The 27,567-nt window shown below is 41.0% G+C and overlaps 1 protein-coding gene and 1 long non-coding RNA gene across 6 annotated transcripts in view; one reads left to right on the top strand and one right to left on the bottom strand.

Annotated features, from left to right (window-relative positions):
* KIAA0753 (KIAA0753 ortholog) overlaps positions 1-27,567 on the top strand; it is a 65,758-nt gene that overhangs the window by 36,849 nt on the left and 1,342 nt on the right. For 3 of the 5 annotated variants that reach the window (XM_054536073.2, XM_054536075.2, XM_054536074.2), the window contains exons 13-18: positions 3,323-3,401; positions 4,463-4,546; positions 7,444-7,629; positions 8,741-8,822; positions 12,865-12,985; positions 13,492-13,716. In XM_054536073.2, coding sequence (XP_054392048.2) covers positions 3,323-3,401; positions 4,463-4,546; positions 7,444-7,629; positions 8,741-8,822; positions 12,865-12,985; positions 13,492-13,716 — 777 coding nt within the window. Of the gene's footprint in view, positions 1-3,322; positions 3,402-4,462; positions 4,547-7,443; positions 7,630-8,740; positions 8,823-12,864; positions 12,986-13,491; positions 13,717-23,539; positions 25,081-27,567 lie in introns of those variants that run through there. The other 2 variants (XM_024234682.3, XM_054536076.2) reach the window with 1 other exon arrangement.
* The window catches only part of LOC129051196 (uncharacterized), a 28,114-nt gene continuing 6,258 nt past the window's right edge, over positions 5,712-27,567 (bottom strand). Inside the window, exons 3-4 of the long non-coding RNA XR_008515271.2 lie at positions 23,514-23,777; positions 5,712-5,856 (exon numbers count right to left, since the gene is read on the bottom strand). This is a non-coding gene — a long non-coding RNA (uncharacterized LOC129051196). The remainder of the gene's footprint in view (positions 5,857-23,513; positions 23,778-27,567) is intronic.

The raw sequence follows: 27,567 nt of genomic DNA, 5'->3' as shown, positions 1-27,567 counted from the left end.
ACTTCTTTTTTGTCTGTGCCTATTGGTGTTTCTGGATTGCTGGCTTCTCCAGTACCTACTCTGGGATATATGAGGCAAAGAAGAATCCCAGAGAACTCACTGCTCTGTCATTCTTTTGGTCCCAGTGTCCCTAGGTGATGTGCCTTCTCTACTTCTCTGCGAGTCCTCTTATGTTTGCATATACTTAATGTCCAGGATTCTTAGTTGTAATTAACACGAAGAAGAGGGGAAAGTACATTTTTCAACCTCTTCAGAAGCAAAAATCTGAGCATTTCTGCTCATTGTCTTGTTTCCAATGAGAAATCAGAATTGCTTTTTATCCTTCTCTAGAGGCTCACAGACTCTGCTTTCTCCCCAGGGTAGCCCAGATTCATAATGATAGGACTTATTATGGGTGTGTTTTCATTCATCAGTAGACCTTTTCAGCCTGGCAATTTATTTCCTTTAATTCTGAGAAGTTTTCTTGCTTTATTTTGTACTTTTTTTTTTTCTTGTCTCTGTTTTCTCTATTCTCTCTTTCTGAAACTCCTGTTCTTTGACATTGGACTTCCTTGATTGGTCCTCTGGTTTTCTTATCTGTTTTTTCCTATTTTCGTTCTCTCTTTCCCCTCTTCTACCTCCACCCCTACCCTCCCCCAGTAGGAGATTTCCTCCAACTTTAACATTTAACCTATTGAGTTTGTCATTTCTGCCACAGTGTTTAAATTTTAAAATGTAAAAATGTTGAGAACTCTATTATGTTCTCCAAATATCTCCAAATATCTCTTACTCAGTGGTCGCCTATCCTTCTTTCATGGATACAGTGCTGTTTTCTTTCTGAGTATATTAACACATTTCCTCTCCCTTTTGACCTACATAATCTTTTTCTTTCCTTCCTCAGATACCTAGTAATCTTGGCTATCTTCTCATGTTTAAATGTAGGGGGAGTGATTACTGATCAAAAACTCTGAGTATGTGGGTTGGAATTAGTATTTTAGTTTTCTAAATAATTGTTTCTATTGTGGTATAATTTATATATAGTAAAATGCAAAGAACTTAAAGGTACAGTTCAATGAATTTTGACAAATGCATATCCCTGGGTAACCAAAATGCTAATCAAGATAGATAATTTGTCCTTCAACCTAGAAAGTTCCCACATGTCCTTTTTGGTAGTTCTCTACTTCACACCCGCATCCCTCACGGAGGCAGTTGCTTTGATTTCTTTTACTGTAAGTAGCTTTGCCTGTTCAGACTTTATATGAATAGAATCATCAAGATCTACTGTATTGTGTCTGGCTTCTTTTGCTCAAGAAAATGTTTGCAATTCATCCACATTGTGCGTGTATCAGCATAGTTCATCCATTTTAGTGCAGAGTAGTATTCCACTGTGGGAATATACCACATTCTGTCTGTTCATTCTCTTGTGAATTGACATTTGGGCTTTCCCATTTATAGTTAGTATGAATCAAGCTGTTACATACATTCTTGCACAAGGCTTTTTGTAGAAATATGCTTTCATTTCTCTTGGGTAAATGCCTAGGAGTATAATTTCTGAGTAATAGGATAGGCAGTTGTTTGATTTTATTAAATGAGCCATATACATTATCCAGAGTAGTGGCGTTTTATACTCCCATCAGCAGTGCATGCGAGTTCATTTCTGTTGGTTTCACATCCTTGCTAACAATTGAGCTTGTCAGTCTTTTAGTGATTCTGGTGAGAATGTGGTGGTATCTCTTTGTGGTTTTAATTTGTGTTTCCTTGAAGACGAATGATGTTGGGCACCTTTTCTAGTGCTTATTATGAAGTGTCTGTTCAAGTCTTTTACCTATTAGAATTTTTTTTAAGTGTTGATTTGAGTTCTTTGTATTTTCTGGATATGAGCCCCTTGCCAGATATGTGTGCAGCAGATATTTTCTCGCAATACTATGGCTCGCCCATAGATCTTTGTAATGGTGTCTTTTGATGACTAAAAGTGTTAAATTCTGATTAAGACCAGTTTATCAGTTTTTCTTTTCTGGTTAGTCATTTTTTGGTGAACTAGCTAAGAAATCATTGCCTATGTTAGGGTCTCAAGGATTTTCTCTTATGTTTTCCTTTAAGTGTTTTATAGTTTTACCATTTATTCTTATGTCTGTGATCCATTTAGAATTAATTTTTGTGTATGAGATGAAATACTGATCAAAATTCATTTTCTTTAATGGGTATCTGGGTATTCCAACACCATCTGATGAAAGTAACACCTGGACTGTTTGTTAAGGACACTTATATTGGTCTTTAGGTCTTTCCTTTGGCCTGCGTCAGACTGCCCAGAGAAGTTTTCTGATCTTTGGCCCAGAGAGTAAGATCAGGATGTTGCTTCCTCAGAGCTGAGTTGAGGAAGAGGGCTGTGAGTCTAATAACACAGCATTTAGCCTGCATACGTGACCCCCGCCTCTTTTCAGTATGGTACCTACAGCCTCAACTGTGATTGGGTGCCCCTAGTCAAGAGACCCTCACACAGAGAATGAGCCATCAGACTTCTCCTAGAGTTGGAAAGAGGCAGCTGTATAGTTGTGTGAAGTAGGGAAAGGGATCTAGGAGTCTTAATTTCTCAAACATCATTTGGCTGTTGTTGTCAGTTTTTAAACCACCCCCTCCCAGCTTAGCCCGGGCCGAGATGTACCTGGTACTACCAGTCATGTGCCGAAGTCAGCAGTACAAATTGTGTGGGTTCTAGTTTTTCCCACTACTGGCCCTAGAAGTCAACTTCCTGTCTACGGCCATGCCACCCTGAATGCGCCTGATCTCGTCTGATCTCGGAAGCTAAGCAGGGTCGGGCCTGGTTAGTACTTGGATGGGAGAAGTCAGCTTTCTCAGATCAGCTAAGTTAGTTATCACTTTTGTCCTTTGTTTTCCAGCACCATTTTTTTCTTCCTTATCCTTGTGGGTGTAAAGCTAACTCTACGGTTGTTTTAGTGGGATTTGGAGAGGGAACAAAATTAGTTTCTTTTGTTTAGTTTACTATTCTCTTTAGCTGTTAATGGCAAGCATTATTTTTTTAAAGTGTACTCAGTGCCTAACACACTTCAGATGTTCCCTAAATCCCTGTGCATAAAGTAAGGCCTAGGACCAGCACTGTCACATCACCTAGGAGCTTGTTGGAAATGCAGACTCTCAGGCCTTACTCAGACCAACTGAATTGGAGTCTACATTTTCACAAGATCCCCAGGAGATCGGTATGGCCATGAACGGTTAGAGAAGCTCGTGGTCATTTTATTTCCCTTCACCTGGAGTGGCAAATAAATATGCAAAATAGGATATTTTATTGCCTTTGATTTTAATTTTCAATTTTATTTCTAAATAGTGTTTCTGCCACCCAGTTAGCAGACAAGGTAGAGGAGGCAGTTCTGGATCGTTTGAAGCCTCTCTTGGTCAAGGCCCAGGTAATCTATCTAGTTCATTTCATTTGCTTGCTTTTTGGAAGTTCTGGATTTAAAATGAGTTGCTGCAGAGGTCTCATTGATCCTTTATAGGGCTAAGTGTCTCTGTGGCAGCTGGAAGATACCCCCAGACCACCACACACTACTGATATGCCCTCCATTGTGGAGAAGGGATAGAGATAAAGGGACAAGGGGAAAGTCCTCCTTTTGAGAAAGTTGAGATTTTAGTTTGGGAAACAAGTTGGGATTGTAATCCCTGTTCCGAATGAAATAGATCTGTTGGTGAAGTTAGTGTTCCATTAGCAGCTTTCACTGGAATGCTGTGTTTCTTCACCTCAGTGGTTTGGAATGATGAGCTCTATTTTTCCAAAGGAGAGAGATGTTAGGACAGCTTCTGTGCACAATCCAGTACTTTCTTGAGGATGAAATTATAGATGGTATCACCAAGAGGTTGTGCCATCCTCCCATAAGCAGTAAGCTCAATTCTATAGCCAGACCCTGTAGCTCCACCCTGTAAATAGAAACAATCTTGTGTGTATGACTAGATGAGGCCACAGAAGAATATTATAAATTTAAATGGAATGAATGACATTTCGGGGTCCCTAAACAGGTCGCTGAACTTCTCTATTTTTAGTTAGAGAAATGTTAAATTTGTATTAGAGTCCATGGAAATCTCAGTAGCATAGAACTAGGAAGACTCTTAGAAATCAAGTAGTCTTGAGCTGTAGAGTGGCTGGAAAAAAAAAAAAAGAAATCAAGTAGTTCAACTTCCTCATCTTATCATTGAGGAAACTGTGGAACAGAGAAGTTGAATGACTTGCATAAAGCATGCAGCTATTCTGACAACGTTTACAGAGTTGAGGGAAGAAAAAGGCTGGAAAGCCAAGATCAACACATGGCATTTGTTTCCATGAAGACAAAGTGCTTTGAATTGCTGCAAAAAGCCTAATGTAGCAAAAGCTGATGAATAGTTCCACACAAGTCATTTTGGTAATAGAATTAATTTGTACTAATAGGAGCTATACGTTTTTATACTCCATGAATGTATTTGTCTGTTTTAATAGAGAATCAATTCTACTACAGAAGCAAATATTCATTTGAAAGATGCCTCGTCAGTAAACACAGTGACAGCCCAGCCTGCACAGGAGGTATGCGTTGTGTGATATTGGCATTCTGGTATTATTGCTTGATAACGTCTTTAGTTGTAATGAAAATGAAATACAGATTACTTTGCAAACACTAGATTATCCTACTCAAGAAGTATGAATATTATTTTTCACATTTGGCATGTTAATTCTCCCAGTGTATATTTAGTATTATGACTTAGGTCAGCCTTGCAAACAGAGCACAAATATCTTAGAGCCACAGGTTTTTGTTAGTAGCTCTATCCCTCCTCCGGATCACAGAGTGGGGGTGCCCTGTGTGGCCCTGAATGTTGATGGCCTGCGGCAGAAGAATGGCTGCCTGCCCTCATTTCCTTTCATTCAGCCTAGTTTCACTCATTATTGTCCTAATTTTCTTTATACTTGGGGCCTAATATTTATTGTTAGGCAAGCATGTTTTGAGTGCCTAATATGTGACCAGTATCTGGCCTAGCAGAGAGAAAAAGGTGACCCAGGAAAAAAATGAGAACATTTGAGAAAAATAAAAACACATTTTCTTGTTGTCCACTCTGTACTCTTCCTCTGGGGGACCTGTTTTTAATATTTGTAGAAATGTTTCTGCCTTGTTTAGGCTTAGAGCTGCAGAGCAGAAGGTGCAAGTTGCATCCATTTAATCTTTGTGGAGTTTGGAAAGATATTTATTGCTTTAATTGCCCAGAGCAAGGAAAGGAAGCTTCATTCCAACTTCCTTCTTAGGTTTCAGAGCAGAAGGAAATTGGAATGAAGCTCCATTGGCCCAGTGACCTTAGGGGCAGGAAGAAGGTAGATTTCAAGAATGTGTCCCTATTCTGATTATTAAGCAATATTTCAGCTGTAACATATTTTCATAATTTCTGTGATTATAACTTTATCGTACCAAGGTTTTATGACATAATCTGATGTGAGGTGAGACTTCTAAGACTGAAAGCTAAAAGCCTACACTTGGCCATTACAAATTCAGCTGTTATGGCTTGGTGTTTTATGCAGCTTGGCCACTAAATGATATATATTTTTTTCTAGAGGAATAGTAAGGCTAACATTTAACCCAGAGAGGCCACTCTATACTGCACTTTAATATGAAAGGAAAATGAAGTGATTATGAATGCTGGCAGTGAAATAGACATGTTTGAATATACTAGGAATGATCAGCCTTGTATATTAGAATTATTTTGTAGGCATTACATGATGTTTAACACAATTTATTGAAACAGAAAAGTTACTCTGTGTAGTATTTAGAATTCTGCGCTGTTGTTAAATAGCAGCTTCACTGCAGAGTATTCCAGGCAGCACCATCAAGAGTCAGTGTTTACAAAGAACTGAATGAAAACAAACAAAAGCAAACAAACTCATCAAAGTTGGCATGGTGAAGAAGAAAACTGTTTTTACTATGTTAACTTATAAAAGAGCTGGGAGACCTTGAACAGAAATTCTCAATATTCTCATCTTTAAAATGGAAGAGACATTTGCAAGCAAAATACAGCTTTCTGTAGATTTACTTATAGGCAAGATTATCTCTCATATCAGGAAAAAGCTCTTGTAAAGGTACCATTATAACGTATCTGTCTATTGCGCTACTGTTGTCATTAACTAAACTTGCACATGAAATATATATTTTTCCAAAATGTATGAGTTCTTTTAGAATTAAAAGTTATACATACACATGGCCAAAATTTTAAATAATTCAGAAGAAGTATATGAAAAGTTATACCTCCCCACAAGCAGGTGCCGTATGCTGTTCTATACTCTGCTTCTTTATTTATAATATATTTTTGTGCTCTTTCTGTATCATTGCATTGAGACCTTCCTTATCTTTTTTAATGGGACATAGTATTTTTGGTGTTCCATTCTTTATAGATGGAAAATACACACATGCAAGCATTATTGGTTGTCTCTTGATTTTTTTGTAATTTTATTATATTGATTATTCAGTTTGATTTTTATTTCTTTAACTGTGACGAAGGTTGGACATTTTTTCTTATCTTTATTGGCCATTAACATATTTTCTTCTGTGAATCATTAAAGGTTTCTTAAATTGCCGTAGCTGTAATCATTCATTGAGTGTCTTATTTCATGCCGAGCACTATGCTAAGTGTCTCAACATGCAAGCTGTTATGAAATCCCTACAGCTCTGAAATACAAGATTATTTCCATATTACACATGAGAGGATTGAGGCCCGGAGAGGTCAAGTAAACTTGCCCAAAGTTGCAGGCTTATGAATGGGCAGAACCAGAATTTAATTCTAGAAATATTTCATCCTATTGCCTGATATAATTAATTCCCCCAGCAAACATTCTTTGCAAAAGCCTCTTTCAGGGCAGATTATAAACATGCATTCAAATCAAGAGAAATACAGAGCATGTAAAATTGCTTTGGAAACTGGAAAGTGCTTTTTGAATGTACAACACACCAGGTCAAGAAAGGCTGGTAGAGCTCTCCCAGATGATAGGTACAGAGTTTCAAAGACAAAGAATCCTGAACTTTGTGATGTCGTATGAGCAGACGTTTTCACAGAAGCACTGCACCAAAAGAGAATAGTTACATCCTCTGGAATGTGTGACCTGTAAAATATTGGACATTCTCCTGAATGTAGCAAAAAGAAGATATTTGTTCTACCAATTGGAAAAACAGATGATAATGATAATTTACATGGATAATAATGGTATTACTTGGTTAATGCTGTCATTTAAATGACTGTGATAAAAATCATTCTGATGTTATTGCTTTTGATACTTACTGACTTAGGAGAATCTTGTTTTACCATAGAAACTCTGCCATTTGGATCTGTGTGTTGTTGGTTTATTATGATTAACAATAATTTTTATGTTTTTCTGTTTTCATTATATCGCCTTCCCACCCCTAATCCACCTCATGCCTCTCCTCCCCACCCCACCCCATCTTGTAGGTTGCAGCTGTTGATTTTGAATCCAACAACATTCGTCAGCTTGATGATTTTTTGGAAGATTCTGCCCATGAGCTCTGTGCTGTGACTCATGCTAAGATCTTGGGGTCTGAAACCTTAGCCACCGTTGAGGACAGCAAGGATAGCCCAGATCTGGAGATCATGATGCGCCGGATGGAAGAGATGGAAGTAAGGTCTGGGGCTCCGGGTCTGGTTCGCTGCTAGGGGCTGGCCTCTGCCGAGTGCAATTTCTCCTCATGCTTCTGCAGCTTCATCTGTCAGAGTCACACAGTCCCAGTTTTAAATCCCTGCTGTATTGCCAACTAACTGTATGACCTTGGTATCGTCAACCCCTCTGATAAGTAGGGAGTTTTAAGGATAAAAAGAGGCATAGAGTATTCAGCGCACTGCTTGCCATGTAATCCAGTAAGTGACCATTATATTATCCCCCTGATATCACTGATGTGTAATTCCAAAGCCCCTGAGACCAGGGCCTAGGCCCACAAATGGAATCATAGGCTTTTGCATCTGTCAGCTTGTATGTACTATTCAGTTGCCTCCTCTTCCCAGCTGGAGTGTGATCCTATCAAATCTCAGATAATTTTATCTTCTTCAATTTCCGTGATACTGCTTCACCCAGCCTAACCCCTGGATTATTCAGTGCAGGAAAATGAGGTACAATAAGGAAGTAAGTGACATGGCCAAGGTCACAAAAAAATCCTGGCAGAGCCAGAACGAGAATCCAGGTTTCCTGACTACTCAATTCAGCGTTTTCTTTTTCATCGCACCATGATTAAATCTAATTTCTGCTTTGCTGCTAGATAGAAACATTAGAGGGAAAACAATTGTTTTTTTTTTTTTTTGGATTTGAAAGTTTAAAGATCCGCAGTTTACCCCAGTCTTGAAATCTCCCCTTGGCTATAGTTGTCTAGGCCTGGGATGCTCAAAACAGTAGCCACTAGCCACAGGTGCTTATTAAACTGCAAATTAATGAAAATTAAATACACTCTAAGGAGTCAGTAGTTAGTGGCTACTGTATTGGAGAGGGCACATATAGAACATTTCCTCACTGCAGCAGCTTCTAGTGGCCAGTGCTGGGCTAGATTGCCTTTATGCTAATTGCTTCATTTTATTTTAGACTTCGTCTCATGAACTAATTACTTCCTGGCCTGACAGGTGCCCGTGTCCGGCAGTACGTCCGTATCAGTTGTGTCTGCTGAACTTTTACGTCTTTACCAGTTCTGGTTTGTAATTAAACTCATTTTTTCTCATAAATTAAAGTTTTTTCTTTTTTTTAAAGAAATACCAGGAGTCCATTCGTCAAAGATATAATAAAATCGCATATGCTGATCCTCGACTTTGGATGCAGGAAGAAAACAATGGTGAGTGTTTCCCCCATGTTTCCCCTAACATTTTATTCTGAAGAATTTCAAACATACAGAAAATTGAAAAAATTGTATAATAAACACTGCTATACTCACCTTCTAGATTCTACAATTAACATTTCACTCTCTTTGCTTTGTCACCTATTTATCCCTCTATCCATCCATCAATTCATCTTATCTTTGCATTTGAAAGTTGCACATATCAGCACACTTTACCCCTAAATATTCAGCATGCTTATTATCAACTAGAGTTTAATATTTACTTATGGCCCTTTTTTTCAAGATAAAATTTACAGGTGATAAAATGCACAGATCCTAACTATGCTATTTGGTGGTTTTTGACAACTGGATACATGTCTGTTATGCAAACCCCTATCAAGACATAGAACATATCACCTCAGAAAGTTCCTTCATGCCCCGCCACGTAGGCAACCACTGTACTTTCTGAGTTAGCTTTGATTGTCTAGAGTTTCGTATAAATGCAGTCATACGGTGTGTACTCCTTTGCCTAGACTTCTTTCATTCACCATAGTGTTTTATAAATACTATATTTATGTCATAAATATATTAAATCTGTGTTGCTTATTTCCTCTTGCTGTTATTAACAAATTTAAGTTTGTAACAAGTTTAAGCCACATATTTGGTGGCTTAAAGCACAAATTTATTCTCCTATAGTTCTAGGGGATCAGAATCTGAAGTGAGTCGTAAAGGATTGAAATCAGGGTGTTGGCAAGTTCATTCTGGAGGCTCCAGGGAAGGATCTATTCCTTGGTTCTTTCAGCTCCTAAATTTTGGGCTATTAGGAATAAATCTGCTATGAATATATTCATGTGTGTAATCTGTGTGTATATCTTAAGTTTTTCTCTTGGATAAATACCTAATAGCAAACTTGCCAGATCATTAGATTAGTTTGTGTTTAACTTCATAAAAAATTGACAAATCTTTATCAAAGCGGCCTTGCTCCTGTTTCCTACATCCTTGCCAACATTTGGTGTCATCAGTCTTTTTTGTGGTAACCATCCTGGTGAAGGTGAATAATGATATTTAGAACCTTTTCAAGTGATTTTTTTTTTATTTTTTGAGACACAGTTTCACTGTTCCCCAGGCTGGAGCGCAGTGGTGCAATCTCGGCTCACCACAACCTCTACCTCCCGAGTTCAAGCGATTCTTGTTGCCTCAGCCTCCCAAGTAGCTGGGACTACAGGTGTGCACCGCCACGCCCAGCTAATTTTTTAGTTGTTAGTAGAGACAGGGTTTCGCCATGTTGGCCAGGGTTTCGCCATGTTGCCTTCAGGTGACCCACCCACCTTGGCCTCCCAAAGTGCTGGGATTATAGGTGTGAGCTGCCACGCCCAGCCTCCCGAAGTGGGATTACAGCTGTGAGCCATTGTGGCCAGCCTCCCACAGTGCTGGGATTCCAGGTGTGAGCCACTGCGCCTGGCCTCCCCAAGTGCTGGGATTACAGGCGTGACCCACTGCGCCTGGCCTCCCAAAGTGCTGGGATTACAGGCATGAGCCCCCTCACCTGGCCCCTTTTCAGGTGATTATTAGGCATTTGTATATCTTCCCTTGTGAAGTGTCCAAAATCTTTTGTCAGTTTTTTTTTGGGTTGCTTGTCTTTTTGAGTCATGGAACTTCTTTATGTATTCTGGATACAAGTTCTTTTCCAGATACATGTTTTTGTTTGTTTTGTTGTTTTTCTAAAATAATTTTAAGGAGATAATCTACATACTTAAATTTCACCTTTTTAAACTGTACAATTCTTTCGTTTTTAGTACATTCACGTAGTTGTGCAACTAATTCTAGAACATTTTCATCACTCCCATTCTTCTTTCTCCCACCCCGGCAGCAACCAGTCTCCTTAGATAGAGGTTTTACAAATAAGAGGCTCAGCTGCTTATTTCCAAAAATGTTTTATTATGAACAGACATTTTTTATTTTGATAAAGTCTAACATCAGTTCTTTCTTGAGTGGTTTTTGCTTTCTATGACCTAAGAAACCTTTACCTACTCCTAAGTGGGAAGAGATTCTCTTATTTTCTTCTAGAGGCTTTATGGTTTTAGTTTTATGTGTAGGTCTATGATCCATCTTGCATAAAAGTTTGCCTGTGATTTGAGGTAGAGGTTGGGGTTCATTTTGTTTTTTCCTAATGGATGTCCATGTGTTCTAGTTCCATTTACTGAAAAGACTTGATTTTCTCCTCCGCTTTTCAAAATGTATATATATGTATTTGGGCTGCAATGGCTAGGTTACTGCCACCACTTTGGCTGGGAAACGTTACTCAATTTCTATTTGACTCGTGCTTATTGGTTACTGCCTTACTCAAGAAAAGAAGGAGAGTAAAGTGTGGTTAAACATTACCTCTAAGGAATGTAAGCACCGTGAGTACTACCCTCATGAAGACAAAAGGAAATGGGGGATGGAAGGTTTACCACAGCAGCCTGTGTCGCATGTCATCATGGAAAATAGGACTTGGAGGTATTGTGTTAGAAAAAGTACTCTCCCTCTCAAATTTTGACCAAAAGATGAACCATCTAAACGAAACACGAATGTGTTACCTTTTGTATGCTCTCTGTTTTCAAGTGCTCTGTGCTTTGCTTCTGTTGTTCTCTCTTCCCCTCAATCCTCCTCCAGCCTCCATTTTCATCCTCACATAACAGTCAAGCCGTTCTTCAAGGCCAGGCTCAATGATCCTACTCGGCCTGTGCTTTCCCTGGCATCTCTGCACTGGAACTTAGTTCCCTTCCTGGCCTGTGAACACCCATAGCACTTTCTGGCATGTCCTACCATGTGTTGGAGGTATTTGTGAAGGTGTCTCATCTCTCTCAACTAAGCCACAGATTCTTTGAAAGCAGAGAGTTTGTCATTGTGTGTTCCTCACTGTGCCTAGAACGGGACTGGCCCAGCAAGGGCCCTTTTCATCATTGTTAAGTCAGCCCGTGGGCATTTTAGCATCTTCCTGCGTGGAAGCAGAAGAAAGGTAAAGGTTGGAGGGCAATTCGTTTCCCTGATGGTTTGGCCACTGGCCACAAAGTTAGGTTGCATCATGTAGAAGACAGTCTTACAGAGGACTTAGTGTTCTCTTTTCTCAAGGATGATTTAAATTATTAGTCACTATCTGTGACTCTGCTGAGAGTCTAGGTATGCATTTAAAAGGAGCTCTCTAGGACACTAAGAACTGAAATGAGGTTTTGGACACATTCTGGAATCATGGAATCGTAGTAAGAGTCCCATTTCTGGTTGTTCTGTTTGTTTAATTTCATCACAAAACCCAATTTAAAGTGATCTTTTCATTGTGCAGTATCTGTGTCTGTTATCCCCTCTGAGAACAATTGAAAATTTGATTGCACTCTCAGTAATAGTTTTACAAAAGCTGACTTACATCGTACTTCTGTCTGACAGCAAGAAATCATAAGCATATAAATGTGAGCCAAGTCGCTTGACATATAGATGCTCCCTACTTAAGAAAAGGACAAATTTTCTTCCTACACTTGAAATACATTTAAAATTATAAATAATCTGAAACTCAGAAGAGCTGTCAAGCCTGCAAGTTATAGTTAATAAATTAATGTTTTGACAATCATCATGCAGATTTTTTCAGCATTGCCCAGAGACAAATTAAATCAACTAATTAAGTGTTCAGGTGTGAGTGTTTTTTCTTCTTCTTCTTCTTCTTCTTCTTCTTCAGTAATCAAAGCATTTAAAGGTTAAAAAACCCAATTGCTTAAGACTCCTTGAGTGGGTGGCTGGGTCCTAATGGAAGCCATGTAGCCTGGGGCTTTTCATAGACCTCCGTAAGAAACCTTCCTCAGAGCAAGTTCATTATTTCTTAAAACGTATTCCTCATTGGTTTCTTTGTAACATATAAATTCACCTTTGCATTTAAAATGAGCATTTTCCCATTGCACTGCTAGCCAACCCTATCGTGCTTAAGAGATGTCCATGTAACTTTCTCTCAGGTTCTTGGCCACTAGGACAGCTCTAGAATGGACACCAACTGTTCTTTATATGCAGTCATTTTATGACCCTCCTTTTCTAGACCAAAACATCTCAGCGATAAGTGAAAAGCCTCTGTCTCCTCATCCAATCAGAATCACGAAGACAGTGGATCGCAAGGATCCAGCCGTGAACATCATGTTAGAAAGGCCCTGTAATGGCAAGTAAGTGGCAAAGACACTTTCTGATTTCATTCTAGTCAGTCACCTTTGATGTTATTAGATTTTGAATTCTTTCAGTTCCCATAAGACAGACAGAAATTCTTCCTTTGAGCAAGATCTTGCCAAACTCCAAGATGGCTGAGTAAATAGCATGTTTACAAGATGGGCATTGAGTGTGTTGCATCTTAAGGAGCTTTTCCGTATTCAATAACATTTAGCTGTTTTTTTAATGTGGAAAGCATCACATCAGTACATGTGGGTTGTAGTGATATTTACTGCACGATTTGCTTTAAGAATGCTGTTGTCTGAGGGACAGATATTCCCACATGTTGAGGGTTGGTTCCGTGAAAAGGGGAAGCAATGCGTGGTGTTAGGATGTTGAGTTTTGTTCATTGTGAGAAAGAGAAATCAAGATGAGCCTTTGGCTATCAAACCATGAGGGTAAATTGACAGTTTAGCCTTGCTTACAGATGATCTTGAATGCTTTCATCATTTTTATTTGTTCTCAGTTCCCTGGATGAAAGTGTGGGAACAGAGGAAGGATCAGAGAAAAGAGAGGCCCCTCTTCTCTCCCTAGCAGAAGATTCTCAACAGAAAGAAGGCCAAGCTCCCCTCTTTGTCCCACCGGGTATGCGGCACAGCATCGGTGACTACTGCAGTCGTTTTGAGCAGTACCTTCGGATCATATCTCATGAGGCTGTAGGCTCCTTCAACCCGTGGCTGATAGCTGAAAGGTCAGTAAAATGTTACGGTCCTCTGTTTAGGAACCAAATGCAAAATTTTAGACTTAGAAAAAGCTGGAGAAAGCATTAGCCAAGGTCTTATTCCATATGCTTTTGGGCCCTGGAGTTTCAGTGGTTGTTCTTGGGCTAGGAGACAGGCTTTCTATTTTCAGACACAGGGAACCGTAAAACAGCACAGGCGATGCCATCCACCGGGGTGCTCTGCAGCCTTCTTTTCCTAGGCAGAAGGTCCCAGTCAGCTCAGGCTGTCATCACAGAATACCATCGACTGCGTGACTTAAACAAGAATGTATTTCTCACAGTTCTGGAGGCTGGGGAGTCTAAGATCAAGGTGATGGCAGATTGAGTGTCTGTTGAGGGCCCTCTTCCTGGCTTGCAGATGGCCATCTTCTTGTTGTGTCCTCAAGTGACAGAGAAAGGGAACTGTGGCCTCTTCCTCTTCTCAGAAGGGCACTGATCCCATTGAGGGACCTCCACCCTCATGACCTCATCTAAACCTAATTATCTCCCAAAGGCCCCACCGCAGATACTACCACATTGGGGGTTAGGGCTTCAACATATGAATATGGAGGAAACACAGATATTCGGCCCCTAACAATAGAAGTACAATACTCAGGAGTCAGTTAGAGCTGATTTCCTGTTGCTGTTAATGCTAATGTTGTCCCATCAGAGAACACAAAATATTCCTGGGCAGGAAACAGCCATGACCATGGAATGTTCTTGGTGGGGACAAATTTGCTTTTATCAGTAGCAGGCCTCTGATTTTGCAACATTTTCTTTAACCCTTCTCCTTCTTTCTTCATGTGGGTAAGGTAGTTTTGTGGAGTCACAAAACAAGATCCTGTAGCTACTAAATTTCGAAGAATGGGTAGCCCTTTTGTTATGTACAAATAATTAAAAGATAGGTGTAAATCTATTCTTTTTAAATAGGGCCCACATTTAAATTCCTCGCAAGTTATCACCTTGTTACAAACATGCAAGATTATTTTTCATCATTGAGCTAAGTAGTATACTGTAATTACATTTATATAGTAGTATAGTAGTGTAATATGATTACATTTCTTTTTATTTGCTAGTTATTTTATATATTTGTTAACTTTACCTATGTAGTAGCCAACCTCTCAATAATATAATTTTTGTCTGGATCAAAAGTATCAGTTAATCTCTGTGACTCGGCCCCACCCTTACTTTTTCTCCTGAGACCCCTTTTCCTCCTACCCGAGTCCAGGCGGCTGCTCTCCAGATCTACTGGATGGTTTTCATCCTGGGGCTTCCCTTCCTCATCACCCTTCGTGTTAGGTTACGTCTCCCTGTAATAGATTCCCGGTTTTCTGATGCCCTTGTCTTCCGCTTTCTTGGTTTACTCTCTTATTTTGATGGCGCATATCCTGTTTTGTGTATTGGAGGAAATTTCTTGAAACTTACAAGTGTTAAAGTGTCTGCCTTCATACTTGATTGATTACTTGGCTGAATTTAAATTTACTGGTTTATTTTTTCCAAAGAATATACCTTCCTTCTTTTGCGGGGGTGAGGAAGGCATTGTCACTTAGCTGCCAGAATAGGGGTGGAGTGTGTCAGTCCAACTGCTTGTTCTGCAAATTTTCAGCCAGTCTCCTCATTTTCTACCCCATACTGCACTCTGCCTTCATGATTGTCAGCACTCTTAACTTCCTGAGCCTTCACGATGTTTTATAGGACAAATCAGCTTGTTTTTGCCTGGCATCCCTCCCACCCCCACTTACAGACTCTTAGGTTTCAGGTCCCTCTATGCTGCTAAATCAGTTATGATTCTTCTGTGTGCATTTATCTTCTGAAAATCTTGGACATTTCTCACCCATGTGCGTCTCTTTTTGTAGATTTATGTATTTGTTTATCTATTTCCTTGTATTTAAGTGGGATTTTGGGTGGGATCAGGGATAATCACTTGTGTTTAAGCCCTCAGGTTGACCCTGAAGTCCTGAGACTTTTCTTTGGTATATATGATAGTACCCTTCAAAGTATATAAGATGCTTTGTTCTGGTAGAGACACAAATTTGTCTTCGCATGTATTCTGAAAGATTATCTGGGAGAAGAGAAGAAGTAAACGCCACTTGCTTCCTTTTGTTAACACGCGCTCCTGTAGCATATGTACTCATTTTCTTGTAATCTGTCCGGCTCGCTTAGGCTAACTGGGATATTGGGAAATCCAAAAGCAAGCCAAGGAAGATAGAATGTTCCTTGTGTGTTCTTACCACCTGATCAAATGACACATTTTGTTCACAGTTGTTAGGTGGATGTAGGGAAAATCTCTCAGGCTATAGAGAATAACAGGTTAAAATGTAGAGGACAGAGCTATTAAAATATGCCTGGATTTTTACAATGTTTTCCTCTGCTGTTCTTTGACCCCAAGTGACAGTGCATATGAACAGTGTAGCTCTGTCTTGTTTTTATCTCTTCTTTTTTTATTATTTTATTTTAGATGGAGTCTCACTCTGTCACCCAGGCTGGAGTGCAGTGGTATGATCTCAGCTCACTGCACCCTCTGCCTCCTGGGTTCAAGTGATTGTCCTGCCTCAGCCTCCTGAGTAGCTAGGATTACAGGTACTGGCTACTACACCTGGCTAATTTTTGTGTTTTTAGTAAAGACAGGGTTTCACCATGTTGGCCAGGCTGGTCTCGAACTCATGACCTCAGGTGATCTACCCGCGTCAGCCTCTCAAAGTGCTGGGATTACAGGCATGAGCCACTATCTCTTCTTTTTTAGTTTATAATTTGAATATTCCAAAGATGAGAGTTATATTGATCAGATCTTTAAAAAGCATCCAAAGACAGTTGACTTCATCTAAAGCCTCTTGGGTAAGAAGAAAGCTGAGTTTTTTCCTTTCTTTTAATGTCTTTATTCCTCTTTATACCTGAAGAAAAGCACTGTTCCAGCAATTAGCATGAGCAAGTGATATAAACTGAATGCAAATAAAAGAGTGATATGAAAGGAAAGGCTTAAGGTGACAGTGCTCTTATTGAAAGCAAACTCTTAAGAATTCCTGGCTTGAAAAACAATCAAGTGAATTCTGGTTGAAAAGGACAGATGAATGTACTTGTTTCTCTTTACTTCCTATATCTCTATCCCACTATATGTCACTACAAGAATGCATAAAACACATGAAACCATCAATGACAGCAAACAAGAAATATCAATAAAAATTTGGAAGCCATAAAGCAGTTAGACAATGGTGACTGACTTAGCAGGCTAGAGAAAGCTAAGCGCCTAATGAGGATGAAGGCAAGAACCAAGTTTATCTGTAAAGAACATTGGTTGAGACTCAGGAATTAGAAGCATCAGATGCTTGTGAATGCATGGATGTAGGTGTATTGGGCCATTCTTGCATTGCTGTAAATACCCGAGACTGGGTAATTTATAACGAAAAGAGGTTTCATTAGCTCACAGTTCTGCAGGCTTTACAGGAAGCATGGTGCTGGCATATGCTTGGCTTCTCGGGACACCTCAGGAAACGTACCATCATGGCAGAAGACGAAGTGAGGAACAGTCACATCACATAGCAAAAGAAGGAGCAAGCAAGGGGTGGGGGAGAATGCCACACACTTTTAAATGACCAGATCTCATGAGAACTCACTATCATGAAGACAGCACCAAAGCATGAGGGATCCTCTCCCGTGATCCAAACACTTCCCACCAGGCCCCACCTCCAGCAATGGGGATTACAGTTCATCATGAGATTTGAGCGGGAACAAATATACAAACTGTATCAACAGGTTAGCCAGGAAATAGGAGGCTTGGTTGACATTCTTATTCTTGAAAATGAGCGGACAGCTGAGATGACCAGATATTTGATAAAAGATACATAGGCTATTATATCAGATAAGCACTCTGAGGAAGCAAAGCAGACAATACAGTGAGAAGAATAAAACATTAAAAACAGACTAGAATTAATATTCTCAGAGAGCTAAGTGAAACTGTTACATCATGAAACAAGAACAGGATACTATAAAAAAGGAACTTTCAGGGAATGAAAAGAAAGTTCTTAGAAATTAAAAACATGATGGCTCAAGTAAACTCACTGGAAGGATCCAAAGAAAATGTCAGATGTCTCAGGCAGTAGAATAAAAAGACAGGAAGCTAGATAATAGAGAAGAAAATATTTTTAAAATTAGAAGCCGTTCTAGGAGATTCAACATCTGAATCACTGGAGTTCCAGAATGTGGGAAAAAGGAAAAAGGAGCAATGGGAAATTATCAGAGAAATGCTATAAGAAAATTTCCCAGAAGGCTGTTAGTCTTTAGATTGAAAGGATTCATCAGTTGTCTACTTGTGAGTGAGTGAGTGAGTGAGTGAGTGAAGGGATAAATGAATAGGACAGAACACACCATGGCACATCATTATGAAAAGGAAATTTGAGCACCTCAATATAAGGAAAAGAAAGATGACAAAAGATTCCAGAGGGTAAAAACTGTACACATTCAAATAATCAGAAATGAGAATGGCATATTGTTTTTAGTAGCAACACCAGAAGCTAGAAGATATTAGAGCCTACTTCCAAGATTTAACCTAGAATTATGTGCTCAGATAAATTATCAATTAAAGATAAGGGCAGATAGAATAGAAACATTTTTAGGGCCGGGTATGGTGGCTCACATCTAATCCCAGCACTTTGAGAGGCTGAGGCGGGAGGATTGCTTGAGCCCAGGTGTTTGATACCAGCCCAACATGAGACTTATTCTCTACAAAAAATAAAAATTAGCTGGGCATGGTGGTACATGCCTGTAGTCCCAGTTACTCAGGAGGCTGAGGTGGGAGGATTGCTTGAGCCCAGGAGATCAAGGCTGCAGTGAGCTGAGATGGCACCACTGCACTCCAAACAAAAACACATTTTCAGGTGGGCAAAGTGTTTAAAAATTTAGTTCACATACTACTGGAAGATCTAAATTACCAGTGCAAGATGTACATTAAGAAAGAGGAAGACTTGAGTTTTAGTAAACTTAGACTCTACCATGGAACTTCCAGAAGAATGGCAAAAACCTTTCCAGGACAAGATTTTTCAGTGAGCATAGAAAAGAACTAGTCCAGATTAGTGGGAAAGAGCACTCCAGCGGGGATGGTTCCACAAGGGGAAATGCAGAATGGGGAAGATTAAAGAAGGAAGAAGAAGAAAAACAGATACAGTACCTAACGTGTTGGAATGTAGCGGAAGTACCCTTATATTTCTCTCACAGTTTGGGTATAAATTAGTGATAGGAATATAGAAAGTGAAGCAAATATAAAAACGAGGTAATCACTTCTGCTTCTAGTGATGACGCACTTGGTAATCTGGACCACCTCTCCCACTGAGGATACCTGTTAATAGAAAAGCTGTATTAAAAATAAAACCTATATTCTTGAAGGCATCAAGAAGTTAACTAGGTAATGAAGAATAACTGGGCCGGGTCCTGGAGAAGACAGAGCCCTGGGGAGGTTAGCCCTTTGTTGAGCACTGGATAGTCAGGTTGTAGGGAGATGAGCAGCACTTCTGACAGCCTTTTCAGAACGGAGGACAGAGGCTGGAATCAGAGGACAGAGGTTGGAATTCACGGGTTGCTAAAGTGGGGGAATTGTCCTGGTGAACTTTCCTCACTTTTAATTGAGCTCCTAAAAGATTGCACTCTGGAAGTACAGGTGACCTGGATATAAATAGGCCTTCTCAGGGACTCCACTCAGCTCCAAATTATCTCGGATTGGATTGAGGTGATTCTAGATTGTTACTGCCCCACAGGCACCATGCATTAGAAAACATAAATTTTCTCTGGAGGAAAATAACATCATCTTAGGAATCAATTTATTTCTATGATTGTTGAATACATTGTCTAGTATATGGTGAAAAATAACCAGGCAACAGAGAGACAAGACAATAAGAAGAACAGACCTACGGCAGATACAAATATTAGAGCTATCAGACACAGACATTAAAATAACTGTGCCTAGTGCATTCATAGAAATAAAAGACACAAATTAGAACTTCAGCATAGAACTGGGAACTAAACAAATCCAAATGGACATTCTAGAATGAAAGATAAAGTTTCTGAAAGGAGGAATTCATTGGTTGGGCTCAATAGCAAATTAGACACAACAGAAGAAAAAATTAGAGACTTGGAACATAGGACAGAAGAAAATATCCAGATTGATTCCCAGAGACACACAAAAAAAGATGAAAAGTGAAGAAGAGAGGGAAAGGGACATAGAGGAGGTAAGAAGGTCTAACGTGTTGTTGGAATCTCAGGTCAGGAGGGAGAGAAAACGAGTCAGAAACAACATCCCAAGAGATAATGGCCATCACTTCCCCAGAGTAGCAAAAGACATCAAGCCATAGATTCAAGAAGCTCCAAAAACCCCAAGCAAGAAAAATAAAAAGAAATCCATACTTAATATTACTGAAAAATCACAAATAGAGAAAATCTTAAAATCAGCTGGAGGAAGAAAAATCAAGATAAACAAAAACAGTGGAAACTGGAAGACCTGGCATATCTTTTAAAATTCCAAATGAAAAGAACTACCAGTCTGGAGTTCTAAGCCCAGTGAAAGATACATCAAAAGGCAAGGTGAGAAAAGAGTTTCCTAACAAAGCTAAATTAGCAGTAGACCTTCACTGTAGGAAATATTAAAAAGGGTATTTTGGGAGAAGAAAGAAAACAGTCACAGATGGAAGGTCAGAAATATAGAAAGGCATGAATTTTAAAAATAGGTAAATAGGTAGGTTAAAGTGAATATTGGTTGTATGAAACAATACTGAAGTTTTATGGATGTGTATGTATGTGTACTCACACGTTTAAAATATACAGTAACAATATAAGTCAGGAAGGCAATAGAGTTCGTATTCTAAGGTTCTTGCATTGTATGGGAAAAAAGGTAAGAATATCAATTAATGTTAGATGTCAAGTCGTGGATACTTGTTGTAATCTGGGGTGGCCACTTAAAGAATCATAAAAGTGTGTGTAATGTCCAAGTCAACAGAGAAGAGCAAATGTAGTTTAAAAATTACAAAATGTAGAGGAAACCAAGAAAGAAGAGAGAACAAAGAGACAAATATAGAAAATACCTATTATTTTAGAAGCATAAACTGAAATATATCAGAATAACATTAAATGAAAAAGGACCTTACATGCCAATTAAAAGACAAAAGATTGTCAGATTAGCGAAAAAACAAAAACTGGGTGGGAATGGGGTAGAAGGAGTAGGAGAGGGGGAGTGAAACTTATCTGCATTTACTATTTTTGTGTAACTGTGACTTTTGAAACCATGTTAATGTTTCTTATACATCCCCTTTAATCAACAGGGATGGGGAGGGGGCCTTAAGTTGAATACAAACAGAAACATGAACCTAACTGTATTTCAAATAAATAATGTAATCACATTAACGGAATGAAGCCTAAATAACTTTTGAACACAGTATGTTGACTCTATACCTCTGGCTAAAGACAAAAAGAACTGTTTGTAGGTTTCTTTTATACAGCGGCATGGGTTAACAGTTGAAAACTACTTTGTGTATATTTTAGGATTGGTCAAATAAGTAAGTACATTGTGAATAATGGGAGCAAGGTTTCTAGGGGAAGGCTGGGATGAATATATGGTTTTTTATAGATGTAGAAATAGATACAGGGTGTTTCTTAGTTTGTCTGCTGAGAAGGCCCAGAAGCAGAGGTGCCAGTAGCAGTGAGCACACCCGGTACCCACATCTTGGTTTCTAAATACCGTTCTGCATGAAGAGGCACCAGATGAAGAGGCACCAGGGCTTCTTGGAAGAATGGCTGACTACAAGGCTGGGGCTGGAAAAATGTAAGACAAGCCTCAGACATACTGTGCTAGAAAGGAAGTGCTCAAAGAAGGATGGGGACATGTCGAGAGTTCACGGGAGTTCCCAAGAGGCGCCTACTGGCCAAATCCAGGACATTTTCAAGCATCAAAATATATAATAATAGTAATGGATTACAAACTATACAATAAAATAAGAATCTATAAGGCCAAACTGATAGGAATGAATACATAAGTAAAGGAGAAGGGAAAGCTTTCATTACAGTAGAATGCCAGCTATTAAATGGAGAAGGAATGATGGAAGTAGAAAATCCGTGTTTGGCAACCCTGTAATAATTGATTTAGGTGAATTTCATGAGAAACAGGAGTTTACATAGTCTCAAAGTATCTCCCTCCACTATACCTATTAATTACAAAGGGGAAAACATACAAGGGAGAAACCTGGCAGACATCACCATAACCCAGTGATGCAAAATTAACTGACATCATTAACGGATATCAAATAGATATCATGGTGCACTGAAGGGACACACTATCCTTCCGTGGCATCGCTTTCAAAAACGTATGTCCTGAATCTGATCTTAAGGAAAAAACCCAAATTGAGGGACATTCTCCCTGCCCCCCCCAAAAAAAGGCTTTTATTCTTTAAAAAATGTTAAGGTCATGAGAGGCAAAGAAAGACTGAAGAACTATTTTAGATTACAGTAGACTAAAGAGCTATGACAACAAAATGCGACATGGAATCCCAGACTGGAATCTTGGACTAGCAAAACATTTCTTTTGAAGGATATTATTTGGATGGTTGGCAAAATTTGAATAAGGCCTGTAGATAGACAGGCCTGTAGAATAGATAATAGTTTTGTATCAATGTTAATTTTATAATTGTTATAATTGTACCATAGTTATTTAAGAGAATGTCCTTGTTTGTAGGGCTACTTGGGAGATATGAAGCTTGCGCTGTTCAGAAAATAAAGGGGTGTGTGTGTGCGTGTCTGTGTGTGTACAGAGGCGCACCCGTGCAGAGTACCCTAGTGTCCTCCCCCGTCTCCTACAGAGAAGGCACACCCCTTTCCTCCGACGGCCAGTCAGTCAGCTGTTAGAGGTGGGGCTAGGTTGCAGCTGGTTAGTTTCTGGTCGCCTCTGGTTTCAAACACATTGAGGATGAAGTCCATCCTGTGTATGTTTTAAGCCCGTCCCTCTAGCAGGACTTTGGGATCTAAGCACCACCATCCCTTCTGTCTAGGAGAGCAGGGCCTCTCACCTTGTTTTTCTTCTTCAAAAGTATCTTGGCCGGGCACGGTGGCTCATGCCTGTAATCCCAGCACTTTGGGAGGCCGAGGAGGGCGGATCACAAGGTCAGGAGATTGAGACCATCCTGGCTAACACAGTGAAACCCCATCTCTACTAAAAAAATACAAAAAATTAGCCGGGCGTCGTGGCAGGCTCCTGTAGTCCCAGCTACTCAGGAGGCTGAGGCAGGAGAATGGTGCGAACCAGGGAGGCAGAGCTTGCAGTGAGCTGAGATGGTGCTGCTGCACTCCAGCCTGGGCAACAGAGCGAGACTCCGTCTCAAAAAAAAAAAAAAGTATCTTGGCTGTTCTTGGCCTTCTGAATTTCCATTTAGATTTCAGAATTGACTTGTTAATTTCCGCAGCTGAGTAAAAGAATGGCTCCCATATATGGCTGTACATACCTTTATTTTATTTTATTTATTTTGAGATGGAATCTCGCTCTGTTGCCCAGGCTGGAGTGCAGTGGCATGATCTCTGCTCACTGCAATCTCCACCTCCCAGGTTCAAGCAATTCTTCTGCCTCAGCTTCCTGAGTAACAGGGTTTACAGGCATGCATGCCACCACGCCCGGCTGATTTTATGTATTTTTAGTAGAGACGGGGTTTCACCATGTTGGCCAGGCTGGTCTCAAACTCCTGACCTCAGGTGATCTGCCTGCCTTGGCCTCCCAAAGTGCTGGGATGACAGGTGTGAGCCGCCGCGCCTGGCCTTGTACATACCTTTAGTTGTGTTGTTTGTCTTCCAGCTTTTCAGAAGAGCTGGTAGATGAAGCTCTGGGTGCTGTGGCTGCTGAACTTCAGGATATGTGCGAAGATTATGCAGAAGCTGTGTTCACTTCAGAATTCTTAGAGGCTGCTACATAAAGGCTCTCCGAGGCGAGGCCCTTTGTGTCACACTGGAGAAGGGATGGCACCACCCTTTGTTTTGGCCCACAGGAAATTTTCATCCTCAGCTGTCCATCCAGGTCCAGAAGGTGCTGCCCACTGAAAGGAAGACAGTGCCGGGGAGGTCATCCTCACTTTGCATTTTCTTTTGTCATGGCAATGGTTCTGGAAATGTATGATGCAACATATCACACTTATCAGTGCCCAGGCAACACAACTGGATTATGGCAATATTTTCAGAATGTGTACTTTTCCTATTGAAATACGATGTTCATTCCTCTGGCTCAGTTTGGTGATGAAAATGTTTTGAAAGATAATCGATACGTATATTTCACACAGGGATTCAGGTTGCTGTTGAACCCTTGGTGGCATTGATACCAACACAAGTGCAGCTACTAGCTGGTCCCATCACTGGGCCCCTGTTTTGCATATTTGGCGATTTCCTGTCAGGACCTCTGGCCCTACTAGGCTGTAGACTCAGGGAGAGCACAGTCTGGCTGTGCTGCCAAACCTCTGCTCTGCTGCAGTTTATTACAAACAGGAGCCCCCTGGCTGTCAGTGCACAATAATAGACACACATTTCTTCAACGTTCCATTCCTAGGTGATTTTCACATTTTTAGTTCCTCAGCATATTTTATTGCTGTGTGTTGACACAATCTGGTATAAAAAACTTTCTCTGGATTCAGAGGAAGTTTGAGGAATCAGGAGAGGACCAGGCCTTCTGCTGTGCCTGGGTGAAGGTACAGAGCTCACTCCGTCTCCGATGAGGTCAGAAGTGTCTCTATTTCATACCACAAAGGAACCCCGAGTGGGAGTAGAGAACAGATGGATGGCGCGAAGACCTCTGTGTCTCCCCAGAGAAAGGAAGAAACTTAAGAACCATCATAGCCTGGTCCTCCAACATCTTACAGATCGTATTTTCCAGGAGAAAAGCCTGTGTTTTCAGAAACTCTGAATTCAGAAAAAGAAACGGAATGTGCGTAAGAATCAGGCCACTGCCTGGAAAGACTTTCTCTCAATTCGCAGCCTGAGGCTCAGTGAAGGAAACGTACAGAAAGAATGCCTGAGACGCCCCCAGGGAATAAGGGAACTCTTTATAACCCGTCCAGTGCTGTCATCTGGGATTTTTCCCTGAAGTACAAGAATTTCAGGTGATTTAAGCTGCTTGATCACACTTATTTGTGCAAAATTGATTTTCATTTAATGTTAATGTTTTCCTGCTTAATTTTATATAACTTCAGAATGTAAAGAGCTTCAAGGTAAATTACAAGGTGTTTAACCTGGGGAGTTAAATATGTACACTTGAATTAATTGGAGCACCTGTTGTTGCTAGTATAAAGTAATTTGTGTGGCAGTTTGTACTGTGCTGATTTTTTTAAATAAACCCAATATTTTAAAGTATGTGCCTGTCTATTTGAAATAATTTACATCTCCTTTTTTTTCCCACAGGCAAAGTGAAATGTGATTTACAGAAACCACTGAGAATACTTTTATATGTGATATGACTATAGTGGATTATTTGCCACCCCTTCCCCCCGAGAAAAAAATTAATGACAATAAAAGCTAACATTTATTGAGCACCTACTAGAGCATTGCTCTCCGTGCTCGCCATGTAGTAACTTATTTAATCCTCACCTCATCTCTGAGGTAGAGAGCATCATTGTTCCCATTGTATAGATGAATAAAACGAGACACAGGAGGAGATAATCTGACCAAACAAACTTGGAGTTCACCTGAGCGCATCTTCCTGCCTTTCCCTATTCCCACTCAGCGTGTGCTGGAGCAGTCCGTTTCCTCACACTTCCTGCTGCAGCCTGTGTCCTGAAAGGCTGAGCCCAGGCTTTGCCTTGTTTCAGGATCTTCCCACTCTCTCCTGCTCCTCCCACCAGGCGGATCTGCCTTTCTCTGACTCATGTGGGTGGGGCTTCAACCAGCCCCAGTGTCCAGGTGTCGACTTTATATCCCTGGCCCATCGCAAACATCCGCAGCCAGAGCATTCTCCAAAGACACAAAAATATACTGCAAGAAATAAACATTTTTCTTTGCAAATGGAAGCTAAATCCTTAGAATATAAAAGTTCCCGTTTATCGCCTTGCAGCCAGCCCAGACATCTAGAATTTTTTGTTCTTCATGAACAAGGGCTGACTGTACATCATTCTGTAATTCCCTTCAGCTTTCTCATGAACTATTCGTGTACTATTTCAGAAGCAGAAACACACGAGTTCAGTGTTTTTGTGTTGCATAGGCCGTCCCCAGTGTACTGAGACATGAAAATGCACTCCGAGCGCTCCACTGGCACAGCTTGGTCACACGGGATTTCTGTCTGTTTCTGTGCTTACCTCTAGTCTGTTTAGCTCCTTGAGGGCAGGGACCCTGCCTAGCTTGTAGTTGGTGCTCAGTAAATTCTTCTGAATTAATGAAAGGTGAAGGGCAGACTGATTGATTTTATACAGGGGGGTCTGTCATGTCTCATATAGTCCACAGAAATCTATGATGTCCTTTTGTGACCCCGAGATGGAATGCCATCTGAGAACTATAATTCCATCTTGGAGGTACTGCTGCCATTGCAATTCCAGCTCAGATGGCAAGAACTTGCTTCCTCCTCCTAGAGCAGGGGATGGGCCTCAGCCTCATGCTGCTCCTGACCTTGAGCAAGCCTTGGCCAGGGTGCTCCTGGAGACTGAGCTGGGGCGGCCCAGGAACTACAGAAGAAGACAGAAGGATGTGCATGGGAGCCCCTTGCCTCTTGTGTTCTGTTACTATTTCAGCACTGTGGTCCCTTCTCCCTCTGCCCGCTGGTGCTGGGGTTTGGAGGAGAGATGGTGAGGAGAGAAGCGCTTTCGTCGCTCCACTTCCTCCCTGGGCTCATGGTTCCTGCTTTCCTGAAGGTGGTCCGAGTGTGTGTGTGTGTGTGTGTGTGTGTTGGGGGAGTGGGGGAGGTGGAGGCATGAACTACACTGTGGCCAGTGGGTCTGAAAGGCAGGAGGAAGGGCCTGAGGGAAGCCCCAGGGCCAACAGCAAGGGGAAGGGTCCAAGTCAGAAAGTCCCCCGTGCTCTCTGTGGCAGTGTAGGTTTCCATCACGCTTCTGTGTTTCTGAGAGGAGCTCTCTTTATTTTGGCAATGTGAGATGGTGGTGAGAATTCCCTGCAGAGCCTGTAAATCAGGGGTGTCCACATCATCATGGGCTTGTTATCACCACAGAAGTGCCCTTTGGGAGGGGCCAGCCTGTGAAAGGGATCCTGGTTCTCTGGGCTTTTGAAGAGCAGCAGAAGGGCAGTGGCCTTGCCCTACTCAGCTCCGTTAGTTCAGGAGCCGAGATCTCAGATCTGTTTCCACACTGGCATGTTGACTGAGTCCAATAACGTGGGCCTGGATTGGAGGGGCTTCCACCTGACGTCCTGTGTACTTCCTATCAGTCCTCAGTAAGGGCCCCAGGAAATCCCAGATAGGGACCCTGGGCTGGTTGTCAGGCCCAAGTGAACTCAGGCAACAGACCCAGCAGGATCATTCCCCGCCCTGGAGTGCACAGCTGGCTTCCAGAGTCAGGGCTCCCCTCCCGGTTCAGCTCCAGTGCTGGGTTCCCCTCTTGCCAGCCTGCCCAGGGCCTTGCTCCACCCTCCCCAGTCTTCTCCCCAAGCCTGCACCTGCCTTCCCAGAAGACCCCTTTATCCTTTATCTGCTGCTCTCCCTAGAGTCCCCTTGGCTGTTCTTGTCCTCATATACCTGGAAATCCTTTCCTTGAACCAGACCTGCAGCCTTTTACTATTTTCCCTGGCTCGCTTTCCATCCATCCAACTGGACCTCTGCCTGTGGCCTGGAGTTAGGTCCATCCGTTCCCACCACCAAGGCTGCCTTCCAGCCCCCCACCTCATCACAGCTGGCTACTC

The sequence above is a fragment of the Pongo abelii genome, chromosome 19, assembly GCF_028885655.2.
Source record: "Pongo abelii isolate AG06213 chromosome 19, NHGRI_mPonAbe1-v2.0_pri, whole genome shotgun sequence".
Taxonomy (NCBI): Eukaryota; Metazoa; Chordata; class Mammalia; order Primates; family Hominidae; genus Pongo; species Pongo abelii.
Note: the sequence above shows the minus strand (reverse complement) of the source record. Positions and strands in the feature narration are given on the sequence as shown.